We start from the raw sequence: 26,788 nt of genomic DNA, 5'->3' as shown, positions 1-26,788 counted from the left end.
CTCCCGCGGCTGCACAACCTCTGCAAGTAGGATCAAGATGAGAGGTGCAGGCCAGGTGCGGTGGCTCACGCCTGTAATCTCAGCACTTTGGGAGGCCGAGGCGGGCGGATCACTTGACGTCAGGAGTTCGAGACCAGCCTTACATGGTGAAACCCTGTCTCTACTAAAACTCCAAAAATTAACTAGGCGTGGCGGCGTGCGCCTGTAGTCCCAGCTACTCGGGAGGCTGAGGCAGGAGAATCGCTTGAACCCAGGAGGAGGAAGTTGCAGTGAGCGGAGAAAGCGCCACTGCACTCCAGCCTGAGCGACAGAGCGAGACTCTGTCTCAAAAACAAATAAAGGAAAAAGAAAAAAATGAGAAGCGCGTGTTCCCGACTCCGGTGCTTTTTCGCAAGGTCGTGCTACTGAGCCTTCTGAACTACGAGTCCCAGGTACCAAGACAGTTGAATTGCGTGCTGTGGCGGGTCCGTTATCTGCACCACCCGTCTGCACGGGATGCGCTGGCTTCCTGCCCCGGATGCGCAAGGCTCCCTGCGGGACACTCAGGGCGAGGCTCTGAGCCCCTCCCCCGCGGCAGATGCCGTCCAGATGTGGCCGGCGGGGCCCGCGGGCTGCGGCGACAGGGACCCCGTCGGGGGCGGCAGGAGCCCTGGTGCATCCCAGGCCCCGGGGGAAGGCCGGGCCGTCGGAGGAGCGGAGGAGCCCTGGGGGGCTCCCGGGAAGCCGCGGGCGGACGTGGGAGGAGCCCGGGCGGAGCTGCGGGCGGGCGGCCCGCTAGGGGTGAATCGGGAGGAGTAGTGGTCGGGTCAGGTTACGGCCCTTTAAAAAGACGGGAAAGGAGGAGTCCGGTGCTGGCGGGGCAGGGACGGCGGCGGCGCAGCGCGGTGTCCCGAAGGCTCGGAACCCGCCAGGGTCCAGGGTCCAGCGCCCGGCGTCCCAGGCAAGTGGGGCGGGAGGGCGGGGGCTGCGCGCGCGGGTAGGGGTCGCGGGGCCGTTGGGTGCGCGGGAACCGAGGGAGCTGCAGACCCAGCGCTTGGCGCGTGCGGAGCTGGACTTCTACGGCCGCGACGCCCCTCTTCCCAGATAGGTAAACTGAGGGCCAGGGAAAGAGAAGAATTCTTTTGGCCGAGCTCCCACTACGATCTCGCGGCCAAGTGGGTCCCCAGCGGGCCTCGCAGGGGTCGGAGGGGCTCCCATCTGGGGAGGGGGCCCCAGGGTGGGCGAGGGCGGCGGGAGCCTGGGGAGGACGGACGGGGAGGGCGGCAGAGCGGAGCCAAGCTGCGGCCGGTGGACCCAGCTCGGCCGCCGCCACTCCGTCCCTGGTGGGTGGGGCGCGGCCGAAGGCAAAGGGCGAACCCGGCCCGCCTGTGGGGTCTCTGGCCAAGACTGGGCTCAGAGGCCCCTTCTTTAACCTTAGATCTCGCTCCTGGGTCTAAAGCCTCCGCCGCAGCTCTCGGTGAAGAGGAAGGGGAACTCTAGGTGCTCAACGCCCGCGTTACAGTCGCGTTCTCCCTCGCTCCTACAACCCGGCCAAGATGCCAGGGCATGGATGGGGACCGAGGTTTGGGGGTTGTGGAGCCTATTCCACGCCCTCCCTGGTGAGCAACTGAGACAGATCCAGGGCCCCATTGCAATCCACTCTTGGTCTGGGAAGAGGTCCCCTAAACAGGGCCAATGGGATCCTTTCCCCAAATAACTCCAGAACCCCCCCAGCAGTGCGGTGGGCAGGGACGGCCCAGGTGGGCTATGTCCTGGGGTTTTGTGACTTGATCCCCACTCCTCCCCCACCTCAGCCCCTGGACTGCAACCCGCCAGGCCGTGTTCGGGGGTGGTCAGAGCCCTGGTCTCAGCCAGACCTGAGGTCTGATGTGGCTTCATCCCTGAGTCTCTAAACGCCCTGACCTTACTGGGCCTCAGTTAATTCACCTGTGAAAGGGAAGGCTTGGACCAGAGGCCCCTCAGGGCATGTGTTTTGTGGCGGGGAGGGGGGCGTGTCGGGTAGGGGTGGCCAGGAGGAAGTGGGGACGGCCTCTGTCCCACAGGAAGGCTGGCTGGCCCCAGTGGGTATGGGGGAGCTGGGCAGGGAAGAGGGTAGACTCCCCTCTCCCTATGGGAGGGTGTGCTGGGCCCATGCAGCCCTCATCCACTCTCAGCCACCTTCCTGTGGAGCCCTAGCCCCCAAGGCCACACTATGAGTGCAAGGAGGCCACCCAAAGCGCTGCTCCCGCTTCACAGATGGGGAAACCGGCCCAGAGTCTTGAGGCAGCCCAGCCCCCTGCCCTGTGCTTCCCCCAGAGCCTTCTGGGGAGTGAGACCTTCGTTACACACTGGTGCTCCTTACACTGCTACAGCCTTTAAGCTAAGGCCTCCAGCCCCATCGCTGTAAGAATTGTATGCTAGGCATTCTGAGGACATAGATGGGGGTCCCCATGTCGGAAAGAGCCGAGGTTTTGGAACTGGGTCCAGTTCCTGGGCTGGCTCTGGTGGGAGATCTGGAACCCTATGCTGGGGCTCCTGGACAGCCCTGGAGGCGTGGCATGGACAGTGTGTCAGCCGCACACTGAGGCCCTGGGGTGCCCTTATTCACCTTGGCTGGCAGCCATCTATCCCTAGCCTGGGCTTCACCCCGGGTGCCTGTCACTCCTGGCCCCGCAGTGGTCCCAGTCACACCTTGGAGGCAAGATGTGGGTCCTCCACAGGCCTGTGTCTGGAAGCAGCCCCCAGCACTCCCTGGCTAACAAGTTCTACTTCCGAGAACTACCCCCAGCTCCCAGCCTTGGTCTGGCCAAATGGGTGCGTGTCTCCTCCTGTGTCTTCAACGCCCCTTGGCACGGCCACAGTAGATGTGAGGGGCTGTATGGGAGGACATTTTTAGGAGGCATATGTAGTTAAGCTGTTGAACCTGCTGCTAACTAGCTGTGTGACCTTGGGCAAATCACAACCTTTCTGTGCCTCGGTGTCCTCATTTGCCAAATGGGGGTGATTATCCTGGTAGGGCACATAGTAGGTGCTCAGTTTCACCTACCATGTGTCTCACCAGGATAATCACCCCCCATCTGGCAGATAGGAGTTGCCAGGCAGGATCTGTGGCCCCACACAACCCCTATGTGTACTTCCCCCACCCACAAATGCCTCCGCTCCTTCCCTCCTGTGTGCCCCGCATTGGGCTGAAGAGGCTGATGAGAGGCAACTTCCCACTGGGGCCTTCTGAGGTTCTTGCAGGAGGGGCAATGTCCAAGGCTCCCAGAGGAAGCACCCTGGGGTGATGCAGCTATGGGCGGAGGCCTCAGAAGCCTGGGAGAAAGCCAGGGGCCTGCGGGGACAGAGTGTGCCCTGGCCCAGCCCCAGCCTCGTCCCTACCCTTCTCACTCACTGCTCCGTCAGAGCAGACAATGAGCCCCACGTTGTCCCTGAGCTCCTAGTCTCATAGTTCACAGTCAGGGACACTGATTGGGAGTGGGTGGGGCCTACCCAAGGACCCAGTGGTCGGGGATGGAGCATGGATAACACAGCAGCTCACCCGGCCACGGGTGCTCAGCTTTCCCGACTACAGCCCCTCCCAGGCTCCTGGAGTCTTCATATTAGAGTAGAAAGCCTTTTGTACTTCACATCTGAGACCAAGGAGCCTCTCCCCACCCACAAGTGTGGGTATCTTCCACACTGCGACTGTGACTTAGATATGCCCTGGCATGATTGTCGTCAACCTTTATGTTTTTTGGTTTTGGCTTTGGTTTTAGTTTAGAACAACTTACGTTTTCTGGACTAAAACATAGGCAGGGAAATAATACATAAACCCATAGAAAGGCTGCTTTAGTTGAGGTGAGTTGAGAGCTTGGCTTCTACCCCGTCAAAAAATTCACAGTGAAAGGAACACATGCATTTTGCTCACCAGCAGAAAGGGCCTGCACCAAAGACAACCCACAGGGCCACCACCCCCAACATCATACAGGGTGAAGCAGCAGTTCCCAAAGTGGGTGCAACTGGACAAGATGCTTTTAGGAACTACCTAGAGGAACAGTTTTTTTCTTTTATTTATTTATTTTTTTTTATTGAGACATAGTCTCACTCTGTCGCCCAGGCTGGAGTGCAGTGGCACGATTTCGGCTCACTGCAACCTCTGCCTCCCAGGTTCACGTCATTCTCCTGTGTCAGCCTCCCGAGTAGTTGGGATTACAGGCACCCGCCACCACACCCGGCTAATTTTTTGTATTTTTAGTAGAGATGAGGTTTCACCGTGTTAGCCAGGATGGTCTCGATCTGCTGACCTCGTGGTCCGCCCGCCTCAGCCTCACAAAGTGCAGGGATTACAAGCATGAGCCAACACGCCCGGCTGAGGAACAATTTTTAAACCAATAGTCATGAATTGTTAATATAAATTAACACATCCAACCATGATTTTATTATCACTCAGAAGGAGGCTAAGAAAGTGAATTGATTTAAAGAAAAATATGAAGTAAATAATCACAAAGGTGGATCACGAAGGTGGTTTGTGCACAACCCAGAAGCCCAGGAAGGAATGTTGGGTAGGGAGGGTGGAACCTGTCCCGAGGATCAAGGCTCTGAAGTTCCATCCTTAACTGCTGTCTCTCATTCTTGCATTGATGCCCCATTCCACAAGCACGTGTTGCCCGCCCATTGCACGCCAGGTGTAGAGGATACGGCACACCTGGTGCTACCCTCATGGAGGCACTTGGAGGGCTGCCTGGGGGCAGCACCACTGACTTGAGTCTCCAGGGCAAGTGGGCAGTGGATGAAGCAAAGGCAGGAAGCTTTCCAGGCCCAAGGATCAGCTTGTGTGTAGGGGGGAGGGAGAATGAAGGAGGGAAAAACAGATTGGACTTGAACTGAAAGAGGCCACTGGGGTGGAGCACAGAAGTGACGGGGGAGAGCGCTTGAGATGAGGCCAGAGAATCACTGGGGACTGGATCACACGGGCCCTGTAGGTCGTGGCAAGGACTGTAGGTGTTGTCATTCACTTGGCCAACATGTGTTGGGCTCCTGCCTTGTACTAGGCGTGGAGGGGCATACGATGCCACCAAGCCTTCCTTTGAGGTGCTTAGGTGTAGTAGCAGTAGCGTTTTTGAACACATCAGTAGCGTTTTTCTTTTTTTCTTTTTTGAAACAGAGTCTCGTTCTGTTGTCGTCCAGACTGGAGTGTAGTGGCACGATCTCCGCCCACTGCAACCTCCACCTCTTGAGTTTGAGCGATTCTTCTGCCTCAGCCCCCCAAGTAGCTGGGACTACAGGCGTGCGCCACCATGCCCAGCTAATTTTGTATTTTTATTTATTTATTTATTTATTTTTTGAGACAGAGTCTTACACCGTCCCCCAGGCTGGAGTGCAGTGGCACAATCTCGGCTCACTGCAACCTCCGCCTCCCGGGTTCAAGCAATTCTCCTGCCTCAGCCTCCCGAGTAGCTGGGATTACAGGCACCTGCTACCATGCCCAGCTAATTTTTTGTATTTTTATTAGAGACGAGGTTTCACCATATTGGCCAGGCTGGTCTTGAACTCCTGACCTCGTGATCTGCCCGCCTCGGCCTCCTAAAGTGCTGGGATTACAGGCATGAGCTACCACACTCAGCCTCAGTGGCATTTTCCTAAGTGCTGTGATAGAGGCGGGAACTGGAGACTGGGGAAGCACAGAGGGGAGTGGGGGCTGGTGTGCATGATAAGGCAGTGACATTGAGTTGGGTTTTGAAGGATGAGTAGGAGTTTGACAAGAGGGAGAGGAAAGGCATTCCTGGCAGTGGGAACAGAATGAGCAAAGTCACAGAGGTATGAAAAAGCCCCGATGATCTGGGGAGACGCTGGCAGCTGGAGCCACAGCGAGCAGTAGAAAGAGGACAGGCCAGAGGGTCAAGTTCACAGAAGGTATTGAGGCCCAAGCCAGAGTTGAGGTTTCACTCTGCAGGCTGGGCACCAGGTTTGAATGGGAGAGTCCCACCCACACTCTTAGGGAGAGCCCTCTGCTGACATGTGCTGGTGGGGTTGGGTGACAGGGGAGGGCAGCATAGCCGCCACTGCCCGATGGGGTGTGGAGGTGGCCAGGCCTGGGCTGTGGCAGGGGGCTGGAGGAGGGAAGCCCTTTTGTGTGTTCCTGAAGGTGGGGGCTGCAGAGCATGGCTGTCTCTGTGCCCCCAGCCTGAGTTGTCCTGGTGCCTAGAGCAGGGACCTCTCATTATAGAGCCAACTTTGGGCTACCTGCTGCACCAACTTGGAAGACCAGAGGCCTTGTCCAGAAGAGTAAAGATTCCAGCCAGCTGGGCCTATGGTCTGAGTCCAAAGCAAACAGGAAGAGACCATGGTGGGCCAGGCAGGGCCTCTTTCTTTGTTTAGAAAAGGGATTAGTCCAGGCCGACTTGTGGGTCTTTCTGCTGCAAAGGTGGGAGGGAGCTGCAGGCTCAGTCAGGGACATATCAAAAGGCTTTTCATGGGCAGGCATGGCGCCCCAGTGCCAGCCTGGGGGGTGCTGTAAAGATGGCCTCCCTCGAATGCCACCCTGATGGGAGGAGCCTGGCAGCATGTGCTGGGAGCCACTGCTCCCTCTCTCACCACGCCCAAGCTGGAGCCCTTCCTGACACCTGATTTCGCACGAGTGCCCCTTGGGGTCATCACCCAAGCCTAATGGGGTGTCTGCTAGTCACTGCAGTGAGAAGTCCACGCTGGTCCCAGACCAAGGCCCCTTGGGGAAATGCCAAAGGCTCAGAACACCCTCAGTCTCAAAGGTGGGCACCCAGGACTCCCCCAAAGACCCTGTGCTCAGAATCGGCCTCCACTCACCAGATGAGAGGCGGCAGGCATTTGTGTTTTGCTTATGCCTGATTGAACTAATCCACATGTCCCTTCAGTTCACACATTGCATTTATTTAACAAGCCTTCCTGCAAGCTCAGGGGTGGCAGGGGTGGCAGGGGTGGCAGACGGGTGAGGCCCTCAGGGAGCAGAGCTGAGGGAGCAGGAAGGCATGTGGGCCCTGACATGCTGGGGCCTGGCACGAGTCCGGCCTGCCTGCCATGCTTGGAGAAGGGCTCAGAAGCGGCAGGCACTTCTCCTGGGGCAGGTGTGGGGTGGGGACAAGCTGGGAGACAGAGGCCCGAAAGACTTTGGTAAGGAGTTTCTCCTGGACTGACTCATTCATTCATTTACTCAGTCCTTCGTGCATGTGCGTATCCACTCAACATCTCAGTAATGAGGACCTACTGTGTGCCAGGCACTGTGCTAAGTGCTGGTGAGGCCCTGCTGTCATGGGGCCTGCAGTCCAGGACTCAAGTTATCACCACACAGATCAAAGGGAAGACCGCTCTGAGTTCTGGGGCTTTGCAGAACAGGTTTGTGGAGCTAATGGAGCTCATAGGAGCTTGACTTGGTCAGGGAGGTCAGGGCAGCTTCGCTGCGGAAGACTTGTAGGATGGAAAGGAATTAACCAAGGCAATAGGGAAGAGAAGATCCAGGCAGAGGGAACAGGTTGTGCCAAGGCCCTGGGGCTTGATGAAGGCCAGAGTGGCTGGGGCACTGCAACAGAGGGGAAGAGGCCGGGAAATGGGCAGGCTGACTGTACCCGGGCTTGTGGGTTCCTTTAGAAGGTCTGGTCTGGACTCTACAAGCAAAAGGAAGGGTTTTTTTAGCAGTGGCGTAAAATGATCCAATTTGTGTTGAGCAGGTTCAAGCAGGCCCGAAGGGAGGCAGGGAGTCCCATAAGGGCGCTGTTGTGTCCACATAAATGATGAGAATGGCTTTGACCAAGTGCATCTTGCGATGGGGGAATGTGGGTGAACTGGATGTGGAGTGAGGTCAGGCAGTGTCGAGGTCGGAGAAACTGGGCTGGTGGATGGGGAAAGTGACAATGAACATAATTTTCCTGTAAGGTGTGTATTTTATTTTGTATGGTAAGTAATATCTTCATTTCTACCAAGGATAGAAAGAGGCAGTGGTTGAGCTTTGGGTAAGAAAGAAGGGAATGATTTTTTTCTTTTTTCTTTTGAGTCAGAGTCTCACTCTGTCACCCAGGCTGGAGTGCAGTGGTGCGATCTCAGCTCACTGCAACCTCTGCCTCCCAGATTCAAGCAATTCTCTGCCTCAGCCTCCCGAGTAGCTGGGATTACAGGCGCCTGCCACCACGCCCAACTAATTTTTTTGTATTTTTAGTAGAGACGGGGTTTCGCCATGTTGGCCAGGCTGGTCTTGAACTCCTAACCTCGTGATTCACCCACCTCGGCCTTCCAAAGTGCTGGGATTACAGGCATGAGCCACCACGCCCAGCTGGGAATGATTTTTAATCATTCTGCTATTTGGTGTTTAATATGTTTTCTCATTAAATCTGTTCAACAAACCTGAGAAGCAAATACTGTTATTTATTTATGAGGAGAGAGGTTCAGAAGGGTAAAGTTACCTGCTCAAGGTCACAGCTGGAAAGAGGTGAAGCCTTCAGCAAAAAAGCAAAACAACTCATTTCATTTTATTCCGTGAGCTGATAATGGAGGAAAAAGTATTTGGCAAGAAGCAGCAGGGAGGGGAATCTGGAGGAACTCCCTGCTCTTGAAGAATGCAAGGGAGGCTGGGACCTTGTCACTGAGGAGCCCCTGGCATCCTTCCAGAGATGCAACCAAAGGGGTGACCCCAGTGTATTCTTAATAGGAGCCGGGAACCCCTTCTCTGTGCACCACCCACCTCTTGCCCCTGGGAAGTCCTTCCCTGACTCTAACCTCAGTTCTGATGCTGTTCCCACCCTCTCAGCTCTCAAGCAGATCAATGCAATGCCACCTGGCTGCTTGCTCTACCCGCTGGGCCCACAGCCGGAAGCCTGCCCTTCAGCCCTCGGGCCTGATCCCAGGCCGCCTGCAGCCTGTAACCAGACACTGTTTGCTTCCAGCAGGCACCCCCCGAGCCCAGCTCCACACACCGTTCCTGGATCTCCTCTCCCCAGGCGGAGCGTGCCCCTGCCCAGTCCAGTGACCTTCGCCTGTTGGAGCCCTGGTTAATTTTTGCCCAGTCTGCCTGTTGTGGGGCTCCTCCCCTTCGGGGATATAAGCCCGGCCTGGGGCTGCTCCGTTCTCTGCCTGGCCTGAGGCTCCCTGAGCCGCCTCCCCACCATCACCATGGCCAAGGGCTTCTACATTTCCAAGTCCCTGGGCATCTTGGGGATCATCCTGGGCGTGGCAGCCGTGTGCACGATCATCGCACTGTCAGTGGTGTACTCCCAGGAGAAGAACAAGAACGCCAACAGCTCCCCCGAGGCCTCCACCACCCCGTCCGCCTCAGGAACCACCAACCCCACCTCGGCCACCACCTTGGACCAAAGTAAAGCGTGGAATCGTTACCGCCTCCCCAACACGCTGAAACCCGATTCCTACCAGGTGACGCTGAGACCGTACCTCACCCCCAACGAAAGGGGCCTGTATGTTTTTAAGGGCTCCAGCACTGTCCGTTTCACCTGCAAGGAGGCCACTGACGTCATCATCATCCACAGCAAGAAGCTCAACTACACCCTCAGCCAGGAGCACAGGGTGGTCCTGCGTGGTGTGGGAGGCTCCCAGCCCCCCAGCATTGACAAGACCGAGCTGGTGGAGCCCACCGAGTACCTGGTGGTGCACCTCAAGGGCTCCCTGGTGAAGGACAGCCAGTATGAGATGGACAGCGAGTTCGAGGGGGAGTTGGCAGATGACCTGGCGGGCTTCTACCGCAGCGAGTACATGGAGGGCAATGTCAAAAAGTGAGTTCCGGCTGGGCTGCCCGGTGGGGTGGATCCGAGGTGCTGAGGCGAGGCTGGATTCTGAGGGCCAAGGAAGGACTTAGCTTGCAGGCCTTTGAACCCTGTGGAGCCCGAGACTGGCCCATTGCTTCACCTCCAGCTGCTGGCAGAGCAGCTGCCAATGCGCCAAACTGGGAGGGCTTCCCCACCCCTCACCAGGGAGCTGGGGATGAGGGACGGAGTGTCCCTTGGACAGACAGGAAAACCGAGGCTCAGAGGAGAGAAACTCACCCGAGGTCCCTGAGAGCCTGCTGGCATCCTGAATCCAGAAGGAGCCCCAACCCCCACCAGTCAGCTGGCCTGGCAGGGCTCCGGAGGCTCCCAGGGAGGCGGGGGTGGGAGCAGGAGCAGGGGTTAGGCTGGGGCAGCCTTCCATGTACCCCTTTCCCTGCACGCCTGGTAGCATCCTCAGAGCCCCTCCCACACCCCCAGCCCTGGCACACCCTCTAACTTTCCCGTTGGGGCAGGGTGGTGGCCACAACACAGATGCAGGCCGCAGATGCCCGGAAGTCCTTCCCATGCTTCGATGAGCCGGCCATGAAGGCCGAGTTCAACATCACGATTATCCACCCCAAGGACCTGACAGCCCTGTCCAACATGCTTCCCAAAGGTGAGTGGGCCCTGCCTGCGGCCACACGGCCAGGGAGCAGGCACTCTGGGCTGGGGTGTGGGGCAGGAGGGTGCATCCTCACACACGCATGCTCCCTGCCCAGGTCCCAGCACCCCACTTCCAGAAGACCCCAACTGGAATGTCACTGAGTTCCAGACCACGCCCAAGATGTCCACGTACTTGCTGGCCTTCATTGTCAGTGAGTTCGACTACGTGGAGAAGCAGGCAGCCAATGATGTCTTGGTATGAGGCTAGGACCTTCTCTCCTTCATATGGGCTGGCCCCGGCTTGAGGGGTCTTCCTGTTCTCCTCATCCCTGTGCCCGTTTCTGAATCGTTAGGCCAGGGTTTGAATCCCACCTCTGAGTGATTTCAAGCAAGTGTCTTGTTCTCTGGTTCTCCATTTCTGCACCTGAAAAATGAAAGCAATGGTTTCTCCTCATGAAGAGAGTTCCTGACCCACCGGTTCCAGACAGATGGTGGCTATGATGATTGTTATTCTCCAAAGGCCCTTCTCTAGGACCCACAGCCTCCAGACCCCCCTAGCGTTCCCCTCTGCTGACCAGGCCTCTAGGTTTAGCTTGATTGGCCCCCAGCTCTGGCCCATCAGGGATCCCCCCAGCCCACTGGGCCCTGGGACCCAGCCTACCTGCCCCAGGATCAAACAGGAGCCCCTGGCCTGCTTCTTCCTCACACCCTGCAGATCCGGATCTGGGCCCGGCCCAGTGCCATTGCAGCAGGCCACGGCGATTATGCCCTGAACGTGACAGGCCCCATCCTTAACTTCTTTGCTGGTCATTATGACACACCCTACCCACTCCCAAAATCAGGTGAGGAGAGGTCCTTGAGGAGGGAGGCAGTGGATGGAGCTCCACTCCCGGAGGCCATCCTGCCAATGGCCTCGCCTCCCCAGACCAGATTGGCCTGCCCGACTTCAACGCCGGCGCCATGGAGAACTGGGGACTGGTGACCTACCGGGAGAACTCCCTGCTGTTCGACCCCCTGTCCTCCTCCAGCAGCAACAAGGAGCGGGTGGTCACTGTGATTGCTCATGAGCTGGCCCACCAGGTAGACCCCATCTTGGGGAGTGTGGAGAAGGAAACAGGGGCTCCGAGAGGAGATGGTGCAGGTCCAGGATCCGCCCCAGGCTGCTGAGAAGGGAGGAGGGTGCCGCCTGGCAGGGCAGCAGGAAGGGGTCACGATGGTGTTGAAGGTGGTGCTGAAGGGGTCACGATGGTGTTGAAGGCGGTGTTGAAGGGCTGGCAGATGGCCAGCCCTGGGGAGGGTAGTTCTGGGGATTCTCAGTGCCCAGCCTGGGCGTGGCTTGCCCAGCTGACCCCTCCCCACGCAGTGGTTCGGGAACCTGGTGACCATAGAGTGGTGGAATGACCTGTGGCTGAACGAGGGCTTCGCCTCGTACGTGGAGTACCTGGGTGCTGACTATGCGGAGCCCACCTGGAACTTGGTGAGCCAGCTGCCCTGGGGTCCGGTGCAGGAGGTGTGGAGGGAGACCTGGGCCACCGCTACCAGGCCAGTCTCCTGATGGCCCTGGGGAATTTGCAGAAAGACCTCATGGTGCTGAATGATGTGTACCGCGTGATGGCCGTGGATGCACTGGCCTCCTCTCACCCGCTGTCCACTCCCACCTCGGAGATCAACACGCCGGCCCAGATCAGTGAGCTGTTTGACTCCATCTCCTACAGCAAGGTGCAGCCCGCTCCTCGTGGGGCACGGGGAAGGAGGTGGGGACTTGGCCTGGAGGGGCCTCACTGAAGCCGGGGTCTGGGGGCACAGGGTCCTTGTGGCTCTGCACAGCCTTCTGAGCGCCCCCTCACCCCCACCCCAGGGCGCCTCAGTCCTCAGGATGCTCTCCAGCTTCCTGTCCGAGGACGTATTCAAGCAGGGCCTGGCAGTGAGTACCGCACCCTGGGCCAGCCATGAGGGTGGGTCTCCTTCTGCCCCTGGCCCTTGACCCGGGCCTCTGCCCACCACAGACGGGGAGCCTCGGGGGCTCCGGCTGTGCCCTCACTGTGCTCTGTCTTTCCACAGTCCTACCTCCACACCTTTGCCTACCAGAACACCATCTACCTGAACCTGTGGGACCACCTGCAGGAGGTCAGTAGCAGCCAGCCCCTCCACAGCCATCCTGTTGGGGTCTTGAGATGCTGAAGGTGCCTGGGGGCAGCACATGTGTAAGAGAATGGGTCCACCTCTGCGGCTGACCAGCCCTGCAGGGTGGATGGAGCCTCCGTTGCTCCTACCTATAGTGGAAGCTGGGATGGCTCCTTGCAAGAGGTGTCTGAGTGAGGCTGTGGTTGAGGTCCTGGCCGGCAGCTGACCTCAGGCTACAGCGGGCTCCTTGATGGGAGCTGTAGAGCCCCTTCCTGGTGGTGAGGAAACTGCCCTCATGGTTCCCGCCTCTGCCTGGAACTCTGGAGCCTGACATTCAACCTTCTCCCCACTCCTGGCTGCCCTGTGCCACCCGCTGGCACCACGGGCATGTCTTTGCACACAGCTCCACCACCCTCAGCAGGAACTCTGCCCTCTGCCCCTGCCCCGCCTCGAGTTCCTCTCCATCAGACCCCGCACAGCCCCTGTTTGTGGGGCAAACCCCCAGACTGCCACACCCTCCTGCCTTCCCCCAGAGGCCGCCGCTCCTCCGCCTCCCCCGGGGTTGGAGTCCACCTGCTCTCCATCCTGCCCCCATCATTTCCGCTCCCTGACAGCTGCCCCCCACCCCTTCCCTGCAGCTCTGCCCAATGCCAGCCTCTTAAGCCAGAGGACAGACATGTCCTCGCCTCACCGACAGCCCCTCCAGAGTGCCGGGCCCCAAATTCCCGTCCAGCTTCTACCCCACTGTTGCCGCTGCACTTCCAGTCCAGGCCAGTCTCACCAGGGAAGCGAGACCCAGGATCTTGTCACAGAGTCACAGCTGAGGTCTAGGTCCCTGCTGGGCAATTTCCAACCCCCCAGACCCCAAGATGCTGCTGACAAAATGACACTGTCATTGCCTGGGTCTCCCCCACTACCTTCCTTGCCGTGCCCCAACTTCCCCTCTGCGTTCCCTCCTAAGCCAAGCTCTCCTCCCTCTCACTCCTCTCTCCTGAGACCCTCGGCCGGCAGCCCCCAGCTGGTTCCTCCCCACATGCTCTTCTGCCCTCTGTGTAGCCCCGTTCTTAGGTGATTCCTTTCTTCAGTTATTAACAAATGGTGTTGGCTTTCTGTTGTGATGATAAAGGCAAGGCAGGCACATGAGCAAAGATCCAAGAAGACAACAGCAGTGCCCCTGAGTCCTGCCCCACACCCCAGTCCGAGTGCATTTCCCTCATGCGACCCCCAGGGCCCCGTCCCCGACCCCTGCCTGTGACACCCGAACACTGGCTTTCCCTCATCTCTGTCTCCTCTTTCTTGTCATCCTCCCAGTGTTGTTCAGGAAGAGCCATGGGCATCCTGGGCACCCCCTCCCTGACATACACACCTCAGGGTGGACCACAGAACGGGGGGCCACATAGATTTGCTGGGAAGCTCTCCAGCTCGTCCAGCACTGAGCAGCCGAGGAGGGGCAGAGCTGGACGGTACCCTGGCTCCCGGCTCCCAGCCCAGTGCCCTTCCCAGGCCTCCCATACAAGTGGCCCCCCGGGGTCGAGGCGAGAATCTGCAGGAGATGCCCTGAATGGCAGGGACTGGAGGGTGGCAGCCCACTGATGGCCACACCCTCTCGCTCCACCCACAGGCTGTGAACAACAGGTCCATCCAACTCCCCACCACCGTGCGCGACATCATGGACCGCTGGACCCTGCAGATGGGCTTCCCGGTCATCACGGTGGATACCAGCACGGGGACCCTTTCCCAGGAGCACTTCCTCCTTGACCCCGATTCCAATGTTACCCGCCCCTCAGAATTCAAGTGAGCAGATAGGGTCACTGAGGCATGGTCAGATGGGTGTGGTAGAGGGCGGTTACTAAGGGTCCATAGTAGGACTGGCCTCCTGTGGTCCCAGCCCCAGCCACTGTAGACAAACCCTCCCTCCAGAGCCAGGAGATCGGGGCACTCGGTGCCAGAGCTGGGCAGAAGCTGGGAGCCTGGGCAGCTGCTCCTCACTGGCATTGACCACACCGCCATCTCTCACCACCTCTGGGTCTTTAATTGCAGCTACGTGTGGATTGTGCCCATCACATCCATCAGAGATGGCAGACAGCAGCCGGACTACTGGCTGATGGATGTAAGAGGTAATCCAGCCCTGCCTTGTGGGCAGCAGCCCCCACCCCATACTCCTAGCTCCTGGCCCATGTTCTGAGGGCTGTGATGGGCCATTCCATTCCAATCAACAAATGGAGTTGACTTCTTTGGTTCCAATCTCCACTTTGCTGCTGCTTCACTGTGTGACTCTGGGCAAGTTACCATCCCTCTCTGGTCTCTAGTTCCTCATCTATAAAATGAGGCTAAGAGCAATACTCCATTAGTTATGTGAGGATTAAAGGAGAGAATCCTAGGCCAGGCATGGTGGCTCACGCCTGTAATCCCAGCACTTTGGGAGGCCAAGGCGAGCAGATCACCTGGGGTCAGGAGTTCGAGACCAGCCTGACCAACATGGAGAAACCCCATCTCTATTAAAAATACAACATTAGCCAGGTGTGGTGGTGCATGCCTGTAATCCCAGCTGCTCTGGAGGCCGGGGCAGGAGAATTGCTTGAACCTGGGAGGCGGAGGTTGCAGTGAGCCAAGATCGCACCATTGCACTCCAGCCTGGGCAACAAGAGTGAAACTCTGTCTCAAAAAAAAAAAAAAGGGAGAGAATCCACATAAAATGTTTAAAGTAGTGCCTGGCACATGTTATGAGCAGCACTACTCAGCCAGGCACTGAAGAAGCGAAGGACATGACAAGTCGTCCTTTGCCTTGGCCAAGGCTACAGATGAAGGAAGGCAAGAAGTTGGAGGCATTCTAGTGCTGTGCTGAGTGCTTTCAGTGTGTATGGTTGGGGCTAGTGAGGTATGGGGACATGGAGCCGGGAATAAGGGAGATTCAAGTTCATGGAGAGGTCAGGGAGGGCTTCCCAGAGGAGGTGAGCTGAGTCTTAGAGGAAGAGTAGGAATCAGACAGGCTAATGTGGCAGAGAAAAGAATTCCAGGCAGAGGGAATAGCAAGTGCCAGGGATAGAGGTAGGAGAGAGTGTGGGGACTGAGTGTGGCTAGGGCAGAGGTGTGCCCAAGAGACAAAGCTGGTCCCCAAGGGCCCCAGGGGCTGCAGGAGACAGTGGATGGGGCAGGTGGGAAATGAGCAACCTATTGGCCCTGACCTCTGGCTGCTGAAACAAAGTATGAGAGGAGTGAGGGAGGAGGGGGACCCACAGGGAGGAAGGGGCACTAAGCCCCAGGAAGAGACAGCAGCACTGGGGGGCTGGGTGAATGGGAGGGGAAGGGAGAGGAGGAGTTGCCTGTGGTTCCCACTTGGGTGACAGGTGTGATGGAGTGTGGAGGAGCGCAAGGAGGAGGAACAGCCTGGGTTGCTGAGTGTGAGCAGCCTGGCAGCTGGCCTGGCCATGCGGAGCCTAGGGAGGCAGGGCAGGTTCTGAGGTTTGGGGTGGCATGTCATCCTCATGAGTTTATGGTCTGTGAAGCCACTGGCAGCCCAGTTCTTCATTCCTTCTTTCCCCACCCCTAGCGTCACCCCAGAAGCTTGAGGGTGAGGTGGTGCCAGGCTGCAGGGGCAGCTGCTCTTGCAAGAGGTCCAGGGGTCAGCCCATGGCCTCTGAGCAGCCCTGCCCAGGTCTCGTCCCTCTCCACAGCCCAGAACAATCTCTTCAGAACATCAGGCAATGAGTGGGTCCTGCTGAACCTCAATGTGACGGGCTATTACCAGGTGAACTATGACGAAGAGAACTGGAGGAAGATTCAGACTCAGCTGCAGACAGACCACTTGGTGGGTGTCTGCCACCCCTCGCCCTGCCCCCTGCCCCAGGACAGGCACCAGACTGCAAGGCCTGCCACCCACAGCCAACCTGTGGTCACATGCTGTGCTTCGCATTCTAGGCCATCCCTGTCATCAATCGGGCACAGATCATTAATGACGCCTTCAACCTGGCCAGGTGAGTGCTCCGCTTCCTGGCTCAGCTGTAGAAGCTCGTGATTTCGGCAAGTCTGAGTCCACAATGAGGGCCCCTGCTCCTCCTGCTGCCCTTCCCGCATGCCACGTGCTGTGCACTGAGCTCCTGTGCTCCCTGGACGTCCCTCCCTGGGTCCCCACACACCCATTTCACAGATGAAGAATGTGACACCTTGCCCGAAGTCACACAGTAGTTCATGACAGCCAGACGGAGGCTTGTCCAACTCCAAAGCCATCCTCCACAGCACCAAGTTGTTGTTTTTGTTTTTGTTTTTGTTTTTGTTTTTTGAGATGGAGTCTCGCTCTATTGCCCAGGCTGGAGTACAGTGGCGCGATATCAGCTCACTGCAGCCTCCACCTCCCAGGTTCAAGCGATTCTCTGCCTCAGCCTCCCGAGTAGCTGGGATTACAGGTGTGCACCACCACGCCTAGCTAATTTTTGTATTTTTAGTAGAAACGGGGTTTCACCATGTTGGTCAGGCTGGTCTCGAACTCCTGACCTTGTGATCCACCCGCCTCGGCTTCCCAAAGTGCTGGGATTACAGGCATGAGCCATGGCACCCGGCCATGCCCCCCTACTTTTTTTTTTTTTTTTTTTTTTTTGAGATGGAGTCTTGCTCTGTCACCCGGGCTGGAGTGCAGTGGCGTGATCTTGGCTCACTACGACCTCTGCCTCCTGGGTTCAAGTGATTCTCCCTTCTCGGCCTCCTAAGTTGCTGGGATTATAGGCATGTGCCACCATGCCCGGCTAATTTTTGCATTTTTAGTAGAGATGGGGTTTCACCATGTTGACCAGGCTGGTCTCAAACTCTTGACCTCAGGTGATCCACCTGCCTTGGCATCCCAAAGGGCTGGGATTATAGGTGTGAGCCACCGTGCCTGGCTGCACCAAGCTTTTCCTGAAGGCTGACTGTGCCAGGCCACTGTTTTAGGTGCCAAAAATCTGGGCTGGACAGGGCAGGAGGGATGCAGCATGGATAAACAGGTACTTATTGAGTACCTACTCTGTTTGGGGTGAGGTACTCTAAGCTCTTGGACATGAGTGATGTCACCCATAGACAAGGACATTTGTGAGCTAAATGTGTACAGAAGGCAGGGGGAAGAGGAGGAAGAAAGGCCTAGAATGCCCAGAAAGTCAGAAGAGGTGGGCAGAGTTAAGAACATGGGCTTCTTGCCCTTTTGAATCTCAGCTCTGTCTCTCGTGAGGTGTGTGACCTTGGGCAAGTCAGTTCACTTCTCTGAGCCTCAGTTTCCTCACCTGTAAAATGGGGATAATAAGCAAGGGAATGAGACTGGCAATGGGTGAGGGTGGGGCCTTGTTTGTGGCACCACCCAGCAGCCATGTTGCTCTTTTTCCATGGCAAATGCCTGAGCTGGCTCAGTTGGGACTCTGGGACCTCGGGCTCCAGGAGCGGATACAGGGGGCCTAGGGATGTGGATTATCTTTGAGGGCCTGGGCTGTGGTTCCCAGGCTGTGGCTGGCCTGGGTGGAGGTGCTTTACTTGGGCCCCTCTGTTTATTCCCAGTGCCCATAAGGTCCCTGTCACTCTGGCGCTGAACAACACCCTCTTCCTGATTGAAGAGACAGAGTACATGCCCTGGGAGGCCGCCCTGAGCAGCATGAGCTACTTCAAGCTCATGTTCGACCGCTCCGAGGTCTATGGCCCCATGAAGGTACGGAGGCGCATGGCAGGGTTCAAGAACCAGTTCACCCCAGTGCCTGAAAGTGCACTATTAGGAAGTTAATAGACTATTGCCTATTGGACTCCTGGTCAGGGAACCTTCAAAAGCAAAACAAAAAACCGAAAAAAAAAAAAGAAAGATTGCCTTGTCAGGTTCTCTCCTGAGAGCACGCAGGTGAAAGAGTGAGCCAGACGGACATCGAGGTGAGTGAGCAGGCACTGAGGAGGTGAGGAGGCTGCGTGGGGCAAAAAAATAAAGGTCGCGGAGACTTCAGCAAAGTTTGTTGATTTGAAATATGGGGAATTAATGCTTTCAGAAGGCACAGAAAAGGCCACCATGCTGAGGGCCAGAAGACCTGTCTTTTGCCAGCTGTGTGGCCTTGGGCAACACTTTCTCAGACCCAGTTAACTCCTCTGCTAGATGAGCAGGTCTCTACCTGCCCGGCCAGCCCACCTGCGCTATGAGAGAGATGTGGGTATTGGCTGCTTTGGAGTATTTTAATGCTGAGCATGGGGGCCTATTTGAGGGCTGAGGCTCCCACTTGGGAGACCAAAAGGAAACTCGAGCTTATTCTGGATGAATAAGGTACACCCACAGGATGCTCACTGCAGCAGTTTATAAAAGACAAAAAGCAAACAAAACACAAATACTTAAATGTCTAAAGGTTGAAGATTGGTTAAACTGTAGAATATCCATTTCAGGGTGTGATATGTAGTCATTAAATCATGCTTGAAGAGATCTTTTTTCATTAAAAAATGTTCAACTATCGGACCTAGTGCAGTGGCTCATGCCTGTAATCCCAGCACTTTGGGAGGCCAAGGCGGGTGGATCACGAGGTCAGGAGATCGAGACCATCCGGGCTAACACGGTGAAACCTCGTCTCTACTAAAAAACAAAAAAAACCAAAAAATTAGCCAGGCGTGGTGGCAGGCACCTGTAGTCCCAGCTACTCAGGAGGCTGAGGCAGGAGAATGGCATGAACCTGGGAGGTGGAGCTTGCAGTGAGCCAAGATGGTGCTACTGCACTCCAGCCTGGGCAACAGAGCAAGCCTCCATCTCAAAAAAAAAAAAAAAAAGTTCAATTATCTGTTAATATCCATTATGGTAAATGAGATATTTTGGTAAATGAAGTTTCAGCCCTCTTACCTGCTCTCCCCACATTCCCCATCCTCTTAATGTAGTTAAATCATATAAGCATTTGCTTTATTGTGATTATCTAAATAGTATTCTCTGCTGAGCCATGTAGGGCACTATGTTTATGTTTCCTTTTTTGTTCACAGTTACAAATGTATCACACAATAGGTCAAGTTTTTGTTTGTTTGTTTGTTTAGAGACAAGGGCTCACTCTCTTGCCCAAGCTGGAGTGCAGTGGTGCAATCACGCTTCACTGCAGCCTCAAATACCTAGGCTCAAGGGATCCTTCTGCCTCAGTCTCTCCAGTAGCTGGGACCTCAGATGTGCACCACCATGCTCAGCTATTTTTAAAATTTTAATTTTTTGTAGAGATGGGATCTTTCTGTATTGGCCAGGATGGTCTGGAACACCTGGCTTCAAGCAATCCTCCCTCCTTGGCCTCCCAAAGTGTTAGGATTACAGGAGTGAGCCACTGTGCCCAGCCCAGTTTTGAGACTGGACTCCTCCTGGAGTCCTATTCTGCCTGCTCTCTTCCAGAGCTGCCACACAGCTCCCATGCTTGGAGGTGCCTCCCTCTACTGTGTTTCCTGCATCCCATGGATTCTTTGATTTTTTTTCCCTCTCATAGGGGAATACATCTTCCAGGAGTTTTTGAGAAAGGGTTCATGAGAGGTGGCTTTTCTGGGGTAGATCATCTGAAATGTCTTTATTCCACTCTCACACTGGATTGAGTGTTCAGCTGAGTTTAGAAGTTCCAAGGTGGGAAACTATTCCTTTGAATGTTTAAGGTCTTGCTCCACTGATGTCAGGCTTGTCATGTTGCTGATGAGATGCCCAGAGCCATTCTTATTTCCAGTTATTTGAATGTGACCAGTTTTCCTCCCTTCTGGAAACTTTGGGAGCTTCTCTCAGTCCTGGTGGGCCTTGGTTTGGGCCTCGTCTCCATCTACATTTTCCAATCAGGACTGGCATTCACATCATCTAGTATTGGAAGATTTTGTATTGCTTCTTTAAACTTTATTCCCTTCCTTTTTTCCAGTTATCTCTTTCTGGAACCCCTGTAAATCCAGCTTATTTCTCTTGCTTTCATCCTCTAGTTTTCTTTTTCTCTTCTGTTTTCCAGCTTATTGACTTTTTGTTCTGCCCCCTGGGAGGTTCCCTCAGCTTTGCACACCACCTCACCTAGAAATTGTTTTCATTTCTTCTGTCATATTTTTAAATTTCCAAGTGCTCTTTCTGATTCCGGCAACTTATGCAATATCTTCTCTTCACTCTCAGAGGATATTTATTACAGGCTCTTATGAAGTTTTCTTTTTTTTTTCCATTGACTCGTTTCCTCTTGAGTTTGGTGTTTGTTTTGGCCTCTTTTCAAGTTGGAGGCTGAGCTACCCCTTTGGATTTGAGACAGATACAAACAAAATGCAAGTGGAAGCTCCATGGGAAGGTAGAGTGTGTTGTCCAGGGGATCTCATTGTGAGGTGACTGGGTGGCCAAGTAACTCTTCACTGGGGACCCTCAAAAATTAGTCCACAGGTTTGTTCTCTGGAGACCATGCAGTTTTTCCAGAGAGTGAGCCTCTGTCTTGTCCCATTCTGGGACACAGGAGGGAAGGGAACTGGGGTGCCGCCTTTCAGTATGGAAACTTTCACCTCTGACCCTCTTTGCAATCCAGCAACCCTCCCACTGTGGTCTGGTGACCCCACTTTCTGAGCCTCCTGGTTCAGTCTCTCTCATGGGGGTGGTGAGGGGTGCTGCCCTCTACAAGGAGGGAAGTGGGGACTTGGGGGTTGAATGACTCCTTCCGTAGACTTTGACTTCATCTTCCTGTTTGCAGTCCTCACCTCCCCTCTGTCCCTTGCTGACTTGTCCCTTTACTTTTTTTATTTATTTTTATTTATTTATTTATTTATTTTGAGACAGAATCCTGCTCTGTCAGCCAGGCTGGAGTACAGTGGCCCGATCTTGGCTTACTTCAACCTCCACCTCCCGGATTCAAGCGATTCTCCTGCCTCAGCCTCCTGAGTAGCTGGGATTACTGGCGCCCACCACCACACCTGGCTAATTTTTGTGTTTTTAGTAGCTTCGGGGTTTCACCACATTGGCCAGGCTGTTCTCAAACTCCTGACCTCAGGTGATCCACCCGCCTCAGCCCCACAAAGTGCTGGGATTACAGGCCTGTGCCACCATGCCTGGCCTTGTCCCTTTAATTCTGAGTCTTGTCACAGCAAGTTCCCTTGCTTCTGTCTCCCCTTCTGCAGATCCTCAGTTGCAAATTCTCCCACTCTGCCCAGCCTGGTACATCTCCCTTTCTGTGTGTCCCAGCTGCCTAAACTATGCTGACCTTGCATCCGTTGTTGCCTCTCCTGTTCTTTGTTCTTGGGGGTTTATTCCTTTTACATTTGGGTGTGGATCCAGGTGGGCACAGAAATCAACCTGCCATGTCAAACCAGAGTCCACAAAGGATTTTACTAGCATGGGGTGGGGCTTACACTACAATGTTAGGAGAAAAAAGCCATGTGCAGAATATGCTAAGTAAAAAAGAAAAAAGTATAGAAAAAAGAAGATATAAATGCATCAATGTGGAAATTGTAGTTTTGGTGAGCTCCTGGGTGTGTTTTATTTTCTGCATGTGCTTCTCTGTGTTTTCTAAATTCCCCACAATAAGTCATGGAATTTTTTTTTTTTTGAGATGGAGTCTCGCTCTGTCACCCAGGCTGGAGTGCAGTGGCGTGATCACAGCTCACTGTAACCTCTGCCTCCCGGGTTTAAGCGATTCTCCTGCCTCGGCCTCCCAAGTAGCTGGGATTACAGGTGTACACCACCACAACCGGCTAATTTTTTAATATTTTTAGTAGAGACATGGTTTCACCATGTTGCCCAGGCTGGTCTCGAACTCCTGGACTCAGGTGATCCACCTGCCTCAGCCTCTCAAAGTGTTGGGATTACAAGTGTGAGCCACTGTGCCCAGCAAGTCATGGAATATTTGTGATTGTGTAGGGAAAACCCAACATTTCATATTAAGAAATGGTGACCCGTAGACAAGGAATATTGCAACTGACTAAGGCTTTAAGCAGAAAGAAACTCAGCTCAGTTATTTGAACTCTAGACTTCTATGGGCCCCTTTGAGCACTGTTTGGCCTCAGGTGAGGCCCCGACCTCTGACGTCTCTGCCGGCACGGCCCCCCAACATCAGAGGCTCCGTGGGGCTCCAGGCAGGTCAGGCATGAGTCTTTGATGCGATTCATGTTTTCTTTTCCCCAGAACTACCTGAAGAAGCAGGTCACACCCCTCTTCATTCACTTCAGAAATAATACCAACAACTGGAGGGAGATCCCAGAAAACCTGATGGACCAGTGAGTGGGAGCTCTCATGGGTTTGGAGGTCCTGGGCACCCTGGGGAGTCAAGAGCAACATCCTGGCAGTGTTCTCTGCCGCAACTCTCAATGCGGGGGCACCAGGCAGGGAGAGACCCCCACCCAGGAGCAGGGAGGCCCTGCCCTGAGGCTCCATGTGGCCTGTGGGCCCATCAGACCTCTTTATACAAAGACTCAAACTGAAACTCTAGCTCACCCCACTGGCTTGAGGTTATACAGTTTCTAGGTGTTGAAACTGGGGCTGGAGCCTATTCCTGCCCTTCTGGGTCCCTGGGCTGCTTTGGGGACCAAGGAACCTCAGGCCCAAGGCACAAAGCACATACAGGGGGGCCCAGAGGGCCAGTTAGTCCACAGAGCCTTAGGCAGGGTGCCGGCCTGGGGTTGTGTGTCAAGAGGTGAATCTTGGCTGGAGTTGGCCAAGTGTGCTAACCGCGTGTCACCCCGGGGCAGGTACAATGAGATTAATGCCATCAGCACCGCCTGCTCCAACGGAGTTCCAGAGTGTGAGGAGATGGTCTCTGGCCTTTTCAAGCAGTGGATGGAGAACCCCAATAATAACCCGTGAGTGTCTCCCCTGCGCCTCCTCTGCCAGTCTTCATCTGCCCCCCACAGCCCCATCCTCAGCAGACCCCTGTCCCACCCTCCCCGCTGCTGCTCCACACCTGACCTCCCTACCCTACACCAGGATCCACCCCAACCTGCGGTCCACCATCTACTGCAACGCTATCGCCCAGGGCGGTGAGGAGGAGTGGGACTTCGCCTGGGAGCAGTTCCGAAATGCCACACTGGTCAATGAGGCTGACAAGCTCCGGGCGGCCCTGGCCTGCAGCAAAGAGGTGTGGATCCTGAACAGGTGAGTCCTGGGGCAGGGTGGGACTGCGAGATCCCTCTCCCCACCTGGAGAACCAGGCAGGCCTCCACACTCCTCACCAGATCCTTCACATGACCTCCACAGACCTGTTGAGGTGGAGGCAGTATTTCCAAAGCAACCGGTGCAGATCAGAAGCTTTAATAAGTGATAGAGACAAGATCTGGACTCAGGTCTGAGTCCATGTCCTCTGCTCCTAGTTGCTGTGGCCTCTTAGCCTTTACCTGACAACAACTCGTGTTCACTTCTGTCAAAGGCTCTGGCGTAGCTGGACCTGAGTCTTTTCAAACGTCCAGCTGGGCACCCCCTCAAGCCCTTGGATGAGGGTCCCCACCTCCCACCATGTGCCTCATATACCATTACCTGGATGCAGTAAAGAAGAGCCACCCTTGAGGAGGGTGTGGTGGCTCACACCTGTAATCCCAGCACTTTGGGAGGCCGAGCTGGACGGATCATCTAAGGTCAGGAGTTCGAGACCAGCCTGGCCAACATGGAGAAACCCCGTCTCTACTAAAAATACAAAAAAAAAATAGGCATGGTGGCACATGCCTGTAATCCCAGCTACCTGGGAGGCTGAGGCAGGAGCATCACTTGAACCTGGCAAGCGAAGGTTACAGTGAGCCCAAATAGCCCCACTGCACTCCAGCCTGGGTGACAGAGTGAGACTCTGTCTCGAAAGAAAAGAAAAGAGAAAAGAAAGGAAAAGAAGGGCCACCCTCAACGTCAAAGATGAGAGTGGCCACCCACCTGGTGCCAGGGCTTGGGATGCTAGGACTCCTTCCTTCATTGATTCATTGTCAAATATTTCTATGTCAGGCATGACACTAGCTTAGCCAGTGACCCTGTGACCCTGCTTAGGTGACTCAGTTTTCCATCTACAGAGGGAAGAAGGAGCAAGGGGTCCCTCAGCCCCTGGCAGGCCAAGGGGATGTTGAGAGGACGCAGGCATAGGTGATGTGCGTGGGACAGTCCAAGTTCTCTCCTGAGTCACCTGAATTAGCAGTAGCTGACTCAGCATCTGGCCCTCTTAGGTACCTGAGCTACACCCTGAACCCTGACTTAATCCGGAAGCAGGACGCCACCTCTACCATCATCAGCATTACCAACAACGTCATTGGGCAAGGTCTGGTCTGGGACTTTATCCAGAGCAACTGGAAGAAGCTTTTTAACGAGTGAGTCTGTGGAATGGGTGTCAGGGACAGCGAGCGCCGAGGCTGAGGCCCCGGGGGGTGGCCTGTGCGCGTAAGACACGCCGGGGGCTCTACCCAGGAGTGGACAAAAATCAGCCAAGCCTGGGGGCTAGGGTGGGGCAGGAATGGAAAGACAAGCTGGGGTATGGGCCGTCCCTTTTCCCATTCGGAATGAAAACGTGGCGGGTGGGCGTATTTTCCAGAAGAGAGGGGAGTGAGGAACTCGGCAGTCAGACCTGTGTTCAAGCTGTGGCTCCCCCACGTCCTAGTGGGGTCTCCCAGGGCGTGTCATTTCATCTCCTCTATAATCATAGCTCCCTCCCCAGTAGGCGTGAGGATGAGCCTCCTTAGTTCCCGGCCTCCCTCACAGTTCACCTCTCTCCCTCCCTGCAGTTACGGTGGTGGTTCGTTCTCCTTCTCCAACCTCATCCAGGCAGTGACACGACGATTCTCCACCGAGTACGAGCTGCAGCAGGTAACAAGTCATTCCCCAGCCCTGGGCTCTGCCTACTTCCTTCCCAGGCCAAAGGGGCACTGTATTCTCCCACCGTGTCCCTGAGGGAGCGCAGGCTCCACGCCGCCGGGCCTTCCTCATTTACAGAGGAAGCTGAGCAGCCAGGCTTTGGAAATGTTGATAATTCAATTAAAAAAAATTCATCTTGGAATTTTTGTATAGGCACAAAAGGAAAGAGTGGTATAATGAACCTCCACGTACCCATTACCCGGGTTCGACAATTATCAACATTTTGCCAGTACTTTTTCCGGGCGGGCAATTTTTAAGCAAATCACTGACACCATGTAATTTTACCTCTAAATAATTTAGTCATATGAAAAATAAAGGCATTCTTTTTTTTTTTGAGATGGAGTCTCGCTCTGTCGCCCAGGCTGGAGTGCAGTGGTGCGATCTGGGCTCGCTGCAAGCTCCGCCTCCCGGGTTCACGCCATTCTCCTGCCTCAGCCTCCTGAGTAGCTGGGACTACAGGTGCCCGCCATCGCGCCTGGCTAATTTTTTTGTATTTTTAGTAGAGATGGGGTTTCACCATGGTCTCGATCTCCTGACCTCATGATCTGCCCGCCTCGGCTTCCCAAAGTGCTGGGATTACAGGCATGAGCCATGGCATCCGGCCTTTTTTTTTTTTTGAGACTGAGTCTCGCTCTGTCACGCAGGCTGGAGTGGTGCAGTGGTATGATCTTGGCTCACTGCAACCTCCGCCTCTGGGATTCAATCAATTCTCCTGCCTCAGCTTCCCGAGTAGCTGGGATTACAGGCACACGCCACCACACCCGGCTAATTTTTGTATTTTTAGTAGAGACGAGGTTTCACCATGTTGGCCAGGCTGGTCTCGAACTCCTGACCTTAGGTGATCCACCCGCCTCGGTCTCCCAAAGTGCTGAGATTACAGGCGTGAACCACTGCGTCCAGTAATAAAGGCATTCTTAAAACATAATCACACTGTCCTTAGCAAACCCAGGAAAATGATTATCTTCTTACTATCATATACCCAAGCCATATTCAAATTTTCTAAGTTGTTTATAAAAGGTCTTTTTACAATTGATATATATGTTTGAATTAGAAGCTTGACAAAGTCAACTTGGATTAAGTTAGTTTGTCTTTTTTAAAAATTGAGATATAATTTGCTGGGCGTGGTGGCTCACACCTGTAGTCCCAGCACTTTAGGAGGCTAAGGTGGGTGGATCGCCTGAGGTTGGGAGTTCCAGACCAGCCTGGCCAACATGGTGAAACCCTGTCTCTACTAAAAATACAAAAATTAGCTGGGTGTGGTGGGGGGGTGCCTGTAGTCCCAGCTACTTGGGAGGCTGTGGCAGAAGAATTGCCTGAACCCAGGAGGTGGAGGTTGCAGTGAACCAAGATTGTGCCACTGCACTCCAGCTTGGGCGACAGAGTGAGACTCTGCCTCAAAAAAAAAAAAAAAAAAATTGATGTATAATTCATGGACCATCAAATTCACCATTTTAAGTGGTTTTCAGTAAACTAACAAGGTAGGGTGGGTGGGGTGCTTCATGCCTGTAATCCCAACACTTTGGGAGGCCAACGCAGGAGGATCCCTTGAACCCAG

At 55.1% G+C, this 26,788-nt stretch overlaps 1 protein-coding gene across 3 annotated transcripts in view; it reads left to right on the top strand.

Moving 5' to 3' along the window:
- The first annotated feature begins 748 nt into the window (after positions 1 to 748).
- ANPEP (alanyl aminopeptidase, membrane) overlaps positions 749 to 26,788 on the top strand; it is a 29,977-nt gene continuing 3,937 nt past the window's right edge. Inside the window, exons 1-20 of one of the 3 annotated variants that reach the window (XM_063652936.1) lie at positions 749 to 944; positions 8,874 to 9,710; positions 10,217 to 10,359; positions 10,463 to 10,602; positions 11,062 to 11,188; positions 11,272 to 11,426; positions 11,710 to 11,823; positions 11,922 to 12,065; positions 12,205 to 12,270; positions 12,408 to 12,473; positions 14,092 to 14,264; positions 14,511 to 14,587; positions 16,145 to 16,278; positions 16,389 to 16,444; positions 17,988 to 18,135; positions 22,540 to 22,631; positions 23,103 to 23,213; positions 23,338 to 23,505; positions 24,552 to 24,692; positions 25,104 to 25,185. In XM_063652936.1, the coding sequence (XP_063509006.1) occupies positions 9,097 to 9,710; positions 10,217 to 10,359; positions 10,463 to 10,602; positions 11,062 to 11,188; positions 11,272 to 11,426; positions 11,710 to 11,823; positions 11,922 to 12,065; positions 12,205 to 12,270; positions 12,408 to 12,473; positions 14,092 to 14,264; positions 14,511 to 14,587; positions 16,145 to 16,278; positions 16,389 to 16,444; positions 17,988 to 18,135; positions 22,540 to 22,631; positions 23,103 to 23,213; positions 23,338 to 23,505; positions 24,552 to 24,692; positions 25,104 to 25,185 (2,751 nt within the window). In that variant the 5' untranslated portion in view covers positions 749 to 944; positions 8,874 to 9,096. Of the gene's footprint in view, positions 945 to 1,422; positions 1,599 to 8,734; positions 9,711 to 10,216; positions 10,360 to 10,462; positions 10,603 to 11,061; positions 11,189 to 11,271; positions 11,427 to 11,709; positions 11,824 to 11,921; positions 12,066 to 12,204; positions 12,271 to 12,407; positions 12,474 to 14,091; positions 14,265 to 14,510; positions 14,588 to 16,144; positions 16,279 to 16,388; positions 16,445 to 17,987; positions 18,136 to 22,539; positions 22,632 to 23,102; positions 23,214 to 23,337; positions 23,506 to 24,551; positions 24,693 to 25,103; positions 25,186 to 26,788 lie in introns of those variants that run through there. The other 2 variants (XM_054450394.2, XM_063652937.1) reach the window with 2 other exon arrangements.

This window comes from Pongo pygmaeus, chromosome 16 (assembly GCF_028885625.2).
Source record: "Pongo pygmaeus isolate AG05252 chromosome 16, NHGRI_mPonPyg2-v2.0_pri, whole genome shotgun sequence".
Classification (NCBI taxonomy): domain Eukaryota; kingdom Metazoa; phylum Chordata; class Mammalia; order Primates; family Hominidae; genus Pongo; species Pongo pygmaeus.
The sequence above is the reverse complement of the archived record's forward strand: the minus strand, read 5'-3'. Positions and strand labels throughout refer to the sequence as shown.